This window comes from Carcharhinus amblyrhynchos, chromosome 21 (genome assembly GCF_965287045.1).
Source record: "Carcharhinus amblyrhynchos chromosome 21, sCarAmb.v2.hapA, whole genome shotgun sequence".
NCBI lineage: Eukaryota > Metazoa > Chordata > Chondrichthyes > Carcharhiniformes > Carcharhinidae > Carcharhinus > Carcharhinus amblyrhynchos.
Window position 1 is genome coordinate 30,073,302 of NC_137344.1, and position 14,595 is coordinate 30,087,896.

The window sequence follows — 14,595 nt, forward strand, 5'->3', positions numbered from 1 at the left end:
TGAATTTCGTTTAGTTTTGAGAGATGTTCATGTTGAACTATTTCAGGACAGTTTCAAGGAATCCTATTACAGCCAATAGCCTATAACCTCACCTTGAGTCATGCCAAGAATGCAGCAACTCCATTTGTAAGCCCAGTGGTATTTCCTCATGATCAAGTCACTTATCTGTCCAATAAGGCAGGGAAACCTAAAGCAGAGAAGTGGCAGATAGGGATTTAACAGATACGAGAAAATGTGATTGAAGCGCACAAGAGTATATGATCAAGTGTCAGATCAAGCCCAAGATGAGGTGCAATGGCTTATCTTGTCAGCTTGGATCTTGTATGTCTCTTTTGTGGGGCCATGAATTGGACTCAGTTTGTATTTTGTTTTTGGAGCAGGCAAGGAGATGGATTTGGGTTTGTCCGGTCCACTCTGAGCATTGGTTTTGTAACTTTAAGAACAAGAACACAGTAAATTTTTTTTTTAAATGTGCCATTTATTTGGGTTTGGGCAGAGGACTGGAATAATATATTTGGTAGTTCAATAAGCTGGAAATGTCAATATTACCACAAATCTTTGTTCTTAACCTTTTTCCCTGTCATAGACCACTATGCAATTCTATCTTCCCCTTCCTTTTAGGGTGGCATTGTGGCACATTGGTTAGCATTGCTGCTTCACAACGCCAAGGACCCGCATTTGATTTCCAGCTTGGGTCACTGTCTGTGCGAAGTTTGCATGTTCTCCCAGTGTCTGTGTGCGTTTTGTCCGTGCGTTCCAGATTCCTCCCACAATCTGAAAGATGTGCTGGTTAGGTGCACTAGCTAGGCTAAGTTCTCCCTCAGTATATCTGAACAGCTGCAGAAGTGTGGCGACTAGGGGATTTACACAGTGATTTCATTGCAGTTTTAACGTAAGCCTATTTGTGACTCAAATAAATAAGCTTAAATTTTTATTTCCTCATCACTCACATTTAAGCAGGAATTACATAAGAACATAAGAACATAAGAAATAGGAGCAGGAGTAGGCCATCTGGCCCTTCGAGCCTGCCCCGCCATTCAATAAGATCATGGCTGATCTGTCGTGGCTCAGTTCCACATTCCCGCCCTCTCCCCATAACCCTTAATCCCCTCTCTTATCAAAAACCCATCAACCCGCTTCTTAAAAATATTTAGCGAGGTAGCCTCCACCACTTCAATGGGCAGAGAATTCCAGAGATTCACCACCCTTTGAGTGAAGAAGATCTTCCTCAACTCCATTCTAATCCGCCCCCCCTTTATCTTGAGGCTGTGCCCCCTAGTCATACTGTCCTTTCTGAGCGGGAAGAATCTCTCCACCTCTATCTTATCCAACCCATTCATCATCTTATACATCTCAATGAGATCTCCCCTCATTCTTCTAAACTCTAACAAGTACAAGCCTAGTTTATTCAGCCTCTCCTCATAGCTCAACCCCCTCAACTCCGGCATCAGCCTAGTAAACCTCCTCTGCACTCCCTCCAAGGCCAAAATATCCTTGCGTAAGTACGGCGCCCAAAACTGCACACAGTACTCCAGCTGCGGCCTCACCAATGCCCTATACAGCCGCAGCAAGACCTCCCTACTTTTATATTCAATCCCCCTCGCTATGAAGGCCAGCATCCCATTCGCCTTCCTGACCACCTGCTGCACCTGCAAGCTGGGTTTTTGCGACTCATGCACAAGGACCCCGAGGTCCCTCTGCACCGTCGCCTGCTGCAGTTTTTCTCCACGTAAGTCATAATCCTCCCTACCATTATTCCTACCAAAGTGGATCACCTCGCACTTGCCAACATTAAATTCCATTTGCCATTTCCTGGCCCATTTGCCCAGCCTATCTAGATCCTTCTGCAGACTCTCCACACCCTCCGCACAATTTGCCTTTCCACCAATCTTGGTGTCATCAGCAAATTTCGACACCATACACTCGGTTCCCTCCTCCAGATCATCTCTATAAATGTTAAATAGCTGAGGACCCAGCACCGACCCCTGAGGCACTCCACTAGTCACCAACCGCCAATCCGAATAGCACCCTTTGACCCCCACTCTCTGCCTCCTATTTGACAACCAGTCCTCTATCCACGCTAACACCCTACCCTCAACTCCATGTCCCCTGACCTTCTGCAATAACCTCTTGTGAGGTACCTTGTCAAACGCCTTCTGAAAATCAAGAAAGGCCACATCCACCGGCTCTCCTCTATCCACCGCCCTAGACACATCCTCATAGAACTCAAGTAAATTCGTCAGACACGACTTCCCCTTAACGAAACCGTGCTGCGTCTGCTCTATCAAGCAATTCCTCTCAAGATGCCTCGCTATTTCCTCCTTGATGATGGATTCTAACATTTTACCTACAACAGACGTTAAACTAACCGGCCTATAATTCCCCGCCTTTTGCCTGGCACCCTTCTTAAACAACTCTATGTTCAAAGAAAGATCTACATTGAAATAACAGTTCCCATGACCCCTGGATTTTTCTAAAATGCCTTATGACCAATAAAATCCCTATGAAGTGTAGTCACTGTCCCAATGCTAAAACACAGTAAGAAGTCTGACAACACCAGGTTTAAGTCCAACCGATTTATTTGATAGTAAGCTCACAAGCTTTCGAGCTTTACCTCTTACTCAGACTTCGTACTGTGCTTACCCCAGTCCAATGCCTCGCTATTTCCTCCTTGATGATGGATTCTAAGATTTTACCCACAACAGACGTTAAACTAACCGGCCTATAATTCCCCGCCTTCTGCCTGGCACCCTTCTTAAACAACAGCGTAACAATAGCCGTTTTCCAATCTTCCAGCACTGTTTTTTGATCTCCACCATGTTTCCAAGCCATAACAGACCTAGTTGTGAGCTGAGACACTTGTGCCAGGCTTAAATAACCTGCTCACATTCACAGTTCAGGCTGACATGGATGGATATAGAATCCTTGTGGGTAAGTTATCGGAGATAGTTTGACCCCCAAGGTGCCTTGGCACAATCAGAACTCAGTGAAAAGGCAGAGGTAGCATGTATTAAAAGGAAAGCCACCAAAAGCATACGAGGAAGTATGGATGGGATTTTTCCATCCTGCTCTTTTGGTTGAGTAGTGGGGCAGGAAATATGAGTGACAGGTGGCAGATCAGGTTTGCGCCTGATTTTTCACCTCTTGCGATATTCCCTTTCTACCAGCAAAATCAGCCTCGTACATGGGAAGGGCACGAGGTGGATTTAAATATTAATGACATGTTTTACAATCACCCAGGCTCACCTACCTTTCTCACCTTGCTGATTGACGACCTCACCAGACAGGAGCACAGATGATTCCCACCAACAGGGACCAGTTGTGATGGCCTTGCTGGTGGACCGGAGGCCATTTAAGCCCCAATGGTGGGGGGGGGGAAAGCAGGGTTGGGCAATGACCCTTGGGCAGTGCCAGCCTGGCACCCTGGCAGTGCCAAGGGGGCAGAGCATGAGGGGACAGAGAGAGAGCGGATTGACAGATCTCCCAGTATATTGTGTATACAGGGTACACATTATACTGGGAGATCCCTTCAGCAGACAGCTTCGGACGAGCTGAAACTCTATACCCCCCCTACTGGCAAGGTTTACATTACGGCCTCTGTATTGCACAGAGTGCCATAAATTACCATCACCATTACTATTATTGAAAAAAACAGACAAGAAATCTTCTCGTTTTCTCGCCCATTTTACACCTGGAATTTTTCCGAGAAAATTCCGATCACGATAGAATTAGCCACCCAATTATCTGTACTATAATGAACCTTTATACATGCATGTTCCCAAAGACTAAATGCAAACTTGCATGAATTGGAACCAACGTTATAGAATTCTTATTTCAGAAGTGCCCTACCTCAGAAACAGCTGGTAAGCAATCATGTTGGACTGTTATCTTGCCCTGTAATTATATACATTTTCCCAACTTACTGATGTTCAGCATTGGACTGACTTGTAATATAGGCAAGGAGGAGTGTGTTAAACAATCTCACAGTTAGAAGTAATTAATTGTAACAGACCTGGGGACTTATGGCACCATGAAAACAGCGTCAGAATTCAATAAACTGCAACTGATACCTGGAATCCCATTAATGAGAAAGTTATGGACCCATCAAAGTTAGTTTGCATTAAAAAGCAAAACTGAGTCTCAAAACTGATGGGCCTCTTGAGATATTTTGAATTCCCATTGCTATTTACTTGCAGCAAACACAAAGTCCCAGCCACTAATTTTACTGGATGGGAGTGAATGCCTGTTGAAATATGGCACCTGGACCTTTGAACCCATGAGCTAACAATGGGACTGGTGACTTCTTGTCCATCCTTGTCACGTGATTGCCTAGTGCCCTTGCCTCTGCATATCTAAATCACAGGTAGCCACGTGATTACACATGGCAAATTGTCCCACCGACAAGCAGAAACGTCATAAAGCTTTGTTCCTGCCATTGGGAGCCACGATGCTAGAAGATGATTCCACCTAAAACTGGATTATTCCTTTCCAATTCCACTGTCAACCCAGAGGGTATATTCCCAAAAATCTAACTGGCACAGTGGTTAGCATTGCTGCCTCACAGCGCCAGGGACCAGGGTACAATTCCCAGCTTGGGTCACTGTCTGTGAAGTGTGCAAGTTCTCTTGTCTGCGTGGTTTTCCTCCAGGTGCTCCAATTTCCTCCCACAGTCCAAAAGAAATGCTGGTTTGCTGTATTGGCCATGCTTAATTCTCCCCCAATGTATCCAAAGGGTACAAGAGTGTGGCGACTAGGGGGTTTTCATAGTAACTTCAGTGCAATGTAAACTTCAATGCAATAAGCCTCCTTCTGACTAATAAATAAAGAAATAACAAATATTTGTAATGCATGGAAATTAGAGGAATATCAGTCTTTAACTAAATACCAACTTGCAATGATGCAAATTTTAACCTTAACTTTAATTGGAGACTGTTATCTTGCAAAGATCTTTGTGATAAGCTTTGTCTAAGTATTTACAGAGGATTAAATAGTAAAGCGATATATTTATTGAATAGAAACCAGCCAGAGTATCAGCAAATAAACAGAATGGAAACAGGCCAGAATATCAGCAAATAAAAAATTAGCTAAAAAAGAAACATTATAAAGGTGCAATATTTTTATTTTGTATAAAATGAGGATAAGTTATAAAGTCATCACGTAGCATTTGTGTTAAGCACAAAATATGGAACTCAGTATCTTAATCAAACCAGTTTTTTGAATAAAACGATAATTTATTTACATGTATCAATGGCTCTGTTATGATATGGAATAAAGTAATGAAGCAACCTGTTTGAGGATAAAATGGGTCAATTTGTTTTACATGATAGTGATTTGCAGTAATTAGTGTGTTAATGACCCATTTTCACAACTTTGCAAAGTTTCAGTTTTTCATTGTAGGTGCCTGTACAACTGCGCTAATAATGTTCTTCTTTTTCAGAATGCTGTGATATCACTCAATAATCATATCCTATCCAGCTGTGAAGCAGAGAAACTCTTTGAAAGGCACCATGTTAGAGTGAGGGTCAGGCCCTCTTCTGTGCAGTTTTCTGTTTAGTGTTTTACCAAATGTGCCAGTGGACAACCAATATGTAGCATTGATTCCTTACAGAGGAAACAGTGAAGAGTGCATCGCATTAGGACAATTAGATGTCTTCTCTTCTTTGGCAATTCCTCAGGATGAAGGAAGATTTGCTATCATTCCGATTCCATTCGTTCTGAGATGGCTGATCCATCTAATGCACAATCTGCAGACTCTACTACATGGAGAGTAGGTGGGCCAACTAGATGGGTTGCCCGGGGGTTTATGTACCACCTCTAATGCATCTTTGCCACCTTTGTTCCTCACAAAGTCTCTCAATGTATTCACCACCTTCCCAAATGCATCTTCGACATTTTAGTTGGCCACAAACTAGGATCACTTGCGAGTTGACAGGGATGTTTGACCCCCTTCAGGTATACTTTGAGACTAGCCCTGAAGCATTTCTGATGTCCTCCGGGGAGTATCCTACTGTGACCGAGTTCCACATACAGTAATTATTTCAGGAATCTGTTGTCAGATGTATGAGTGTCCTGTCCTGGCCAACTCGGCTTGTTTTGAGTGACCTGCACCTCGAAGCTTGGTGAGTTGGTTTGGGAGGGAACACTGCTGTTGGACTGCCTTACTTGCTGCTGGATTTGGAGTAATTTGTGAAGGCACCATCAGTGATTTTTTTTTTTAGTTCTTTGAAAGATCTGCTTTACGGTCCAAGTCTCGAAAGCATACAGCAGCACAGTAAATACTGCTGCTTGGTCAACCATTAGCTTAGTCTTGGATTTAAGATCTGAGTCCTTAGATAGTCTTTTCCTCTGTTGATGGAAAATTGATCTGGCACATTGGAGTCAACGTTGAATCTCACTGTCCGTGTCTGCCTTCATTGTTGATCGATGGACGGGAGGTGTAATGCTTTGAGAGCTATTTGGAAGAGGGCCTTAATTTTTGTTTTTTTTTTAAACGAAAGACCCATTTTCTCATATGTTTCAGAGAATAAACATTGACCTGGAGCTTAGTTTCTGAATGAGCAACACACAAGCATTATCTTCTTACTGATATTCAATGACAGATAATAGAGTGGTTTTGGATTTGGATTGAAGGCAATGTAGGTTGAATAGTTTTCTGTCTGTTCTGTAATCATCTCCATGCCTCTGGGTAATTTGCAGGATGTAAAATATTGACATGAGGAAAATGGAGAGAAAAGAGTTTGTGCAATAACATAGCCTTCATGTCTCTCATTTTGGAGGAAGAACACATGCTTGGGATCTCAGGAATACTGTGTGTTTTATTAAAGATGGGAGCCAAGTTCAATTGCAGTGACTATAGAGGAATTTCCCAGCAGACTGCTACAGGGAAGTTAATTACAAAGCTCCTCCTTAAGTGCCTCCACCCAGTGTCCAGGAAGCTCCTTCCAGTTGCAGAGAGGTTTTCATCCACCAGGAAGAATGACATGACACTCAGTGCACAGAAAAATGCAAGGAACAGTACTAGCTGATGTCAATGGTCTTTTTCAGTCTCACAAAGACTTTTTTCCTCTCTCGAGCATGAAGATTTATAGAGTATATTCCTCAAATTTTACTGCCCTCATAAATTTGTCACTCAACGCTGTCATGCAAGATGGATCCTCACCAGCAGAACCAGCTCAAGCTCTATCTCAGGTGAAAACTGGCATCCAACGAGACTGATGCAATACTCTGGACAATAACTGCATCCAAAATAATTCAGTTTCCAGGAAGGCACTGAAGTGGAAAATGACAGTGCCTAAAATAGTGTGCGTGGTTTCAATTCACCTTGCTTCATTCGCATGATCCAAAGGGATATGGATGAGCTTCACAACAGTCACTGTTAAACAACAGTTCTCTGGTCACCTAACCTCTGTTAAAAGAAAACAAAAATCTTAATTGATAACAAAAGACACAAGACTTTGAAAAATAGACTAATGTTTGTAACTGTACCTACCATTGAGATTCTGCATGCACTTCTAACTGCTGAAATAAAAACAAAACAACAATTAATCCATTATATAGGCACATAATACTTCATATGAATTAACCTGCCCAGCTGTGAAAATTTGCTGTTCATTATTTCTTATATTTCTAAAATTCTGAATCACATTCAAAGTTTATTTCTTTATTTATTAATCACAAGTAGGCTTACATTAACACTGCAATGAAGTTACTGTGGAAATCCCCTGGTTGACACTCCAGCGCCTGTTTGGGTACACTGAGGGAGAACTTAGCATGGCCAATGCACCTAACTGGACTGTGGGAGCACCTGGAGGAAACCCACGCAGATACGAAGAATGTGCAAACTCCACACTGACAGTGACCCAAGCTGGGAATTGGACCCGGGTTCCTGGCACTGTGAGGCATCAGTGCTAATCATTGTGCCACTGTGCCACCCAATAATATAATAAAAGCAGTAATCTCAGTACAGTTGCCAACATATTGACAGTTATATGCAATATTCACATTTTCCCTAATGACCATTCAAATAATTTCTGCTACTCCTTTAGCTAACTATTAAAAAAATTTGCATCAATTTGGTTATGAAGTTAAGTTCAATCACAATCCTGTACCCAAGATTACAGCCCTCTGATTTGAGGAGGAATGCACTAATTATGTTACCAAATTAGTAAAACAGAAGTCTGGATTCATAATTCAAAAAGAGAGTTCAAATTCCAACATCACAAACTGAGCATTCAAATTGATATTTCTTTTAAAAACAAGGCTGCTTCCACCACCCTGAAGAATGGGCAGCACGGTGGCACCATGGTCAGCCCTGCTGCCTCACAGCACCAGGGACCCAGGTTTGATTCCTGGCTTGGGTCACTGTCTGTGTGGAGTCTGCACATTCTCTCCATGTCTGCGTGGGTTTCCTCCGGGTGCTCTGGTTTGCTCCCACAGTCCAAAAGATGTGCTGGTTAGGTGCACTGGCCGGGCTAAATTCTCCCTCAGTGTACACAAACAGGTGCTGGAGTGCGGCGACTAGGGGATTTTCACAGGAACTCCATTGCAGTGTTAATGTAAGCTTGTGACACTAATAAATAAAATTCAGTCATTTTTACAACAGCGTCCTCAAAATGTTTTGTAGGAAGGAAAGCTACAGTCCTGTACTTGTAGTACACCCATGCAGTTGTCCCAGCCTTTTTTCTGAATGAGCCAAGCAAGTTATTGATTGTATTACATGGCAATGGGGATGGCCTACCATCAAGTCATAAGTACTCCAAAATAAAGGCCAGCATTGCCAGAGGTGCACATAACTAAAGATTTATTTGTTTCTTTCCTTTCCTTTATCCATTCACATTTCCCTTTACCAAACACCATAACTTGGTGGGTGGAGAACTGCCAAGATAACTTATTCCACACACCTCTGCCAATGTTGCTTGCTGAATGTGTTTTAATAGAAGGTGCTCCAGAGCAGTTCAGTTTGCCTCATCTATGCTTTTCTTCGTTGAGTGGTAGAAAAATGTAAATTATGATTTGTTTCTTGTCTCTCTGCTCATCACCAACTAAATCTAAAGGTTGTAACTCATTCGAGACTTCTAGAGACAGCTTGAGGTGTCTATAGAAGTCTCTTGAGCAAGCTAATCAGCAAACATTTTCCTGATCAATAATGGTATTTGGTTCGGCAGTTCAGCCAAGAGCTTGCTAGTGAATTAGAAAGGCAGGCAGAATCTGAAACTGCTCAGAATATTCGAGATTCTTCATCTTTATTAGAATCATAGAACCCTACAGTGCATAAAGAGGCCCTTTGGCCCATCGAGTCTTCACCGAACACAATCCCACCCAGGCCCTACCCCCATACCCCTACATATTATACCCACTAATCCCTCTAACCTACGCATCCTTTGACACTAAGGGGCAATTTCTTGACATGGCCAATCAACCTAACCTGCACATCTTTGGACTGTGGGAGGAAACCAGAGCACCTGGAGGAAACTCACGCAGACACGTGGAGAATGTGCAAACTCCACACAGACAGCAACCTGAGCCAGGAATTGAACGCAGGACCCTGGAGCTGTGAAGCAGCAGTGCTAACCACTGTGCTACCGTGCCGCCCTAAGTTTTGGAACTTGTACAGTTGGTATACAAGTCTGTAGTTTCTGGAGCAGCAGAGGCTGAGGGGAGACCTGATCGAAGTCTTTAAAATTTTGAGAGGCATAGACAGGGTTGACAGTCAGAATCTTCTTCCCAGAATTGATAAGGTTGTTAAGAAGGCGTACGGTGTGTTAGCTTTTATTGGTAGAGGGATTGAATTTCGGAGCCGTGAGGTCATGTTACAACTGTATAAAACTCCGGTGGGGCCGCACTTGGAGTATTGTTCACAGTTCTGGTCGCCGCATTATAAGAAAGATGTGGAAGCATTGGAAAGGGTGCAGAGGAGGTTTACCAGGATGTTGCCTGGTATGGTGGGAAGGTCTTATGAGGAAAGGCTGAGGGACTTGAGGTTATTTTCATTGGAGAGAAGAAGGTTACGAGGTGACCTGATTGAGGCATACAAGATGATCAAAGGATTGGGTAGGGTGGACAGTGAGAGCCTTTTACCTTGGATGGTGACGGCTAACACAAGAGGACATAACTTTAAATTAAGGGGTGGTAAGTATAGGACGGATGTCAGAGGTAGGTTCTTTACTCAGAGGGTAGTAAGGTCGTGGAATGCTCTGCCTGCAGCAGTTGTGGACTCGCCAACTTTAAGGGTGTTCAAATGGTCAGTGGATAGGCATATGGATAACATTGGAATAGTTTAGGTTAGAGGGTCATTAGATTGTTGTGCCAACCAGTGGAACCATTGAGGGCTGAAGGGTCTGTACTGCACTGTAATGTTCTATGTTCTAACTTACTCCAAAATTGTCCCTGGACCTCATATTCATTCTTGTCTGCTATATTCCACACAGTAAGAAGTCTCACAAGTTCGTGGGATTAGTATCAAATAAACTGGGTGGAAGTTAACCTGGTGTTGTGAGACTTCTTACTGTGTTTAGCCCAGTCCAACGCCAATATCTCTACATCCCATTCCACGCAGCACAGGTATAATTGTCTTTAGGGATATGAGAGGGGCATTGAAGGGTTTTTAGATAAGCACATGAATATGCAAGGCACAGATAAATATGCACCGAGGGCAGGCAGAAGGTATTAGATTAATTCGGCATCATGTTGGGCACAACATCGTGGGCTGAAGGGCCTGTTCCATGCTATATGGTTTTATGTTCTATAATTGAATTGGTCACCAGATTATAGGCATGTGCAAAGGCTGAGGAAAAGTATTTTCAACAGAAGCTGATGTAATCATTCTTGCAATAATTACAACTTTTAAAAGGGGCCAGAAACATTTTCTATAATCACCGTACCTGGCTGACTTCTTTTCTGCAGTTGCAAAATCACCAAGACTGCTAGTGCAAGAAAACCTACTCCGATAGTCACAAAGACAGCAACAAGCGTTGATGTCTTCATTTTTACTGGTTGAGGTGAATTGAAGTCTGAAAATGAAAATGCGTTGGGGAGGGGGGGGGGGTGGGGAACAATTGAATTAATTATTAATTCCAGCATCAGTCTTTGTATGCATAACTTATTTCTATGTTTCCATGACTAAGACCACAGCAAAGTCTATGTTCAAACAATACTGTGAGATAAAAGACAACAACAGTTTATAAAGATCCACAAGCTTCTAAGAGGATATAGTCGTGGGTATTAAATAGGAGTCTTGTGGCATTATTCACATATTGAGAGCAAATCGAATGAATTTAAGTTTTTAAATATTAATTGTTCATTAAAATTAATTTAAAAAATATTCGTTGAAATGATTTGAAGAATAAGTGCTATGAACTTACCCCAAAGCTGTCCCTGGATCTCATATACATTCTTGTCTAAACTCCACACAGCACAAGTATAATTGTCTTCCGAGGTAATTTGACTATTATTGATTTGAAGTATGCTGGTGATCATCAGTCCCGCTGGGGTTTTATTACTGGAACTATTAGATTCAGATGTGAGATTTCCATTGACAAACCAATGTATCTGTGCCTGTGGGTATCCAGTTGTTTCACAACTTAGATTTATAGCGCCCATCGTATTTGAGTGTAAGGTCACTTTTGGCAAACTGTATGGAGCTAAAAATGATTATGCTGTTATTATTGTGGTGAAAAAAAAACTGTAAAATGATATAAAACAGTTTTTTATGCTTCTTCTGCACCCAGTAAAAAAAAGTTGTCAATAGTAATTCCCAGATTTACCACAATAAGTTAATTACAATTAGATCAGCTTTACACTTAGATTACCTTTGATAGTGTGTGATGGAGAAAATATTTAATGGTATCAGTTTATGATTTTGATCTGCGCTCTTAATATTTCAATTCAAGACTCATTAGTCAGATTTTGTTTCACCTTTTTTTCTATGTTTTGTGCCAAATATGCTTATATAGAAATCTTGGATATTTTTCTAGAATACATCTGCAACCTCTGTGAATCAAGCTTATTTAGTATCGATAGACTGGATATTGAGTTTGATAACATAGTAAATAGTGGGTGTGCATCAAATCATAGAACATAGAAACTGGAAGCAGGAGTAGGCCATTCAGCCCTTTGAGCCTGCTCCACCATTCAGTTTAGCCATGGCTGATCATCAAATTCAATATCCTGATTTCCCCCTTCCTCCCATATCCCTTGATCCTTTTTACTCCAAAAGCTATATCTAAATTTCTTCAAATCAGACAATGTCTTGGTCTCAAATACATTCTGTGGTAGTGAATTCCCACTCTCTGGGTGAAGAAATTTCTCCTCACCTCATTTCTAAAAGGCTCACCCCTTATCCCTAGTTCTGGATTCTCCCACCAATGGGAACATCCTTTTTGAATTTACCCTGCCTAACCCTGTTAGAGAGTTTATTTATTATTGTCATCATTAGGCTTACATTAATACTGCAATGATGTTACTGTGAAAATCCCTTAACTACCACACTCCAGCACCTGTTCAGGTACACTGAAGGAGAGTTTAGCATGGCCAATGCACCTAACCAGCACATCTTTTGGTCTGTGGGAAGAAACCCATGCAGACACAGTGAAAACATGCAGACGCTACACAGACAGTAACCCAAACTAGGAATCGAACCCAGGTCCCTGGTGCTGTAAGGCAGCAGTGCTAACCACTGTGCAAATTTTATAAGTTTCTATGAGATCCTTTCGCTTTTCTAAACTCATGAATACAATCCTATCTCAGTCTCTCCTCATATGACAGACCTGCCAGCCTCCATATCAGCCTGTACTCCCTCTATAGCAAACAAATCCTGATTATCCTGCCTTACAATGTGATCACCTAAATCATCAATGCATCCTCCTCTAACTTTAATGGCTAAAATATGTTTTGAGATGTTCCAAAGATATGAACGGTTTTCTAGAAGTGCACAATCATGATTTCTTCTCTCAAGATGACTCAGGTTATAACTTACATTTTGCCTATCTCGCACGTCAAGATTTTAGATGTGAGAATGAAATAAGAATTCGATGCTAATTAAAGACAACCAGTAGAAGCGAGAATATCAGGGAAAGAATACTATTACCCACCTTTAACCTTCAGTCTGATGATTTTACTGTCATATCCAGCACGTGTTTCCAAATCATATTGATAATTCCCTTCATCTGTCAGTTCTGTTTTCTGGATTAACAGTGATACATCATCTGAATCCGGACGAATTATTTTAATTCGATTATTACGAGGTTGTTTGGCACCAGCTTCCAAACTGAACACGGATGTTGGTTTTTTGTTTTCAATTTTACTCAGATTAATGAGATCATATTTTTTTACTATTGTTGATTTGATTGAGCATGTTAGTTTAGTGTCTTCATTCAATATTCCTGTCACTACATCCTCACAATCTAATGTCACCACGCCTGAAAAACGAGAATTTCCATTAGTTCACATCGCCTCAGTGATAATCGGGATTCAATCAACTATAAATGGAGTAATTCTCCAGTACTTACTCTGTGAAAGGGATGCACCTATGCATAAGATGACACGAAGGAAAATGATTGCACGGTGTAAACCCATTACCGGAATTCAGTTCACCTGCTGATATGAAGATAATAGAAAAAAATCACTAAAAACACGAGGCTGTTTTGTTTTTTTTACACAAGAAAATCAAGTCCTGTTAATTGGTCAGAAAGCGGCAGATTAACTTGTTCTGGGAGGGCAGTGGAACCCAGGCATTAACATTATTTGAGGACGGTGGTCTCTCCCTTTCACCCATTTTCCCCCAGTGTAGGTTTTGTCGGTGAATTTCATGGGAGGGTGTATGGTTGAAACATTCAAATTCACCCCAACTGCATTTGCATTGGCGGGAACGTTAGCTTTCCACAAATATCAACAAAATAATTCTCATGTTTCTGAAAGTCAAACTGTACCTTTTGTGCCCAGCAAAATGCAGAGATCCAACCTGTCCAAACTAACCCAAGGGAAATCAACCATCCAACTTGGGTGAAAATGTTTCAGGGATCCGGACACCGCTGGACTCGGAACCGAAAGCTGGGATCTGCAGGGAGAGAGTTGAGGCTGTCGGCTCTTGATCTGTTGAGCAATCTGGGAAAGTTACCAGCGCCTTTTAATCTGGTGTTGACAACAAACAGCGAACAAAGATTATCTCTGATTCCTATAATCGGTAAGAAGTCTCACAACACCAGGTTAAAGTCCAACCAGTTCTACAATCGGCTCAGTGCAAATACAGGGAACAACTGGCACTCCCTATTTTCTTGCCTCGCCTTTGAACTTTCGCTTTCGTTGTGATTGGACATTTGGCGAGTTGGCAAAGAGGGGGGAAAAAAAAAGCCAGATGTGCCTGATGTCACCGAACTTTCCCTCCGAGTCACAGGAGCACATTCAAACGATGCCAAGTACAGCATTTTTAAGAAACTATTTAAGGTAGGGTGTTTTTTTTTGCGAATTAAATTTGGTATCAGTTTTAAGTCCAGCAAGGGGAGTTTATTTTTAAACATAGCGAAGGAACTGTTTCAAACACTAGATGGAGTGCAAACTCAATTTAGCCAAACTGTGGGATGGGAGAAAGTAGTGTAGAAG

The 14,595-nt window shown here is 41.8% G+C and overlaps 1 protein-coding gene and 1 long non-coding RNA gene across 3 annotated transcripts; both read right to left on the minus strand.

Annotated features, from left to right (window-relative positions):
- Window positions 1–5,025: 5,025 nt before the first annotated feature.
- Window positions 5,026–10,965, minus strand: LOC145356312 (uncharacterized). The gene is made up of 3 exons (XR_013889121.1): window positions 10,881–10,965; window positions 7,490–7,518; window positions 5,026–7,405 (listed from the first exon to the last, which is right to left on the minus strand). It is a non-coding gene; the product is annotated as an uncharacterized LOC145356312 (long non-coding RNA).
- A 111-nt stretch (window positions 10,966–11,076) lies between these two features.
- LOC145356479 (CD276 antigen-like) lies at window positions 11,077–14,268 on the minus strand. 2 transcript variants are annotated; one of them, XM_080209214.1, is made up of 4 exons: window positions 13,926–14,268; window positions 13,506–13,590; window positions 13,089–13,415; window positions 11,077–11,639 (listed from the first exon to the last, which is right to left on the minus strand). In XM_080209214.1, the coding sequence occupies exons 2-4, from the start codon at window positions 13,570–13,572 to the stop codon at window positions 11,311–11,313; spliced, it is 723 nt and encodes a 240-aa protein (XP_080065340.1). In that variant the 5' UTR covers window positions 13,573–13,590; window positions 13,926–14,268; the 3' UTR covers window positions 11,077–11,310. The 2 variants fall into 2 exon arrangements, with proteins under 2 accessions (XP_080065340.1, XP_080065339.1); XM_080209213.1 differs by having other exon boundaries at window positions 13,506–13,593; window positions 13,926–14,264.
- Between the last annotated feature and the right edge of the window lie 327 nt (window positions 14,269–14,595).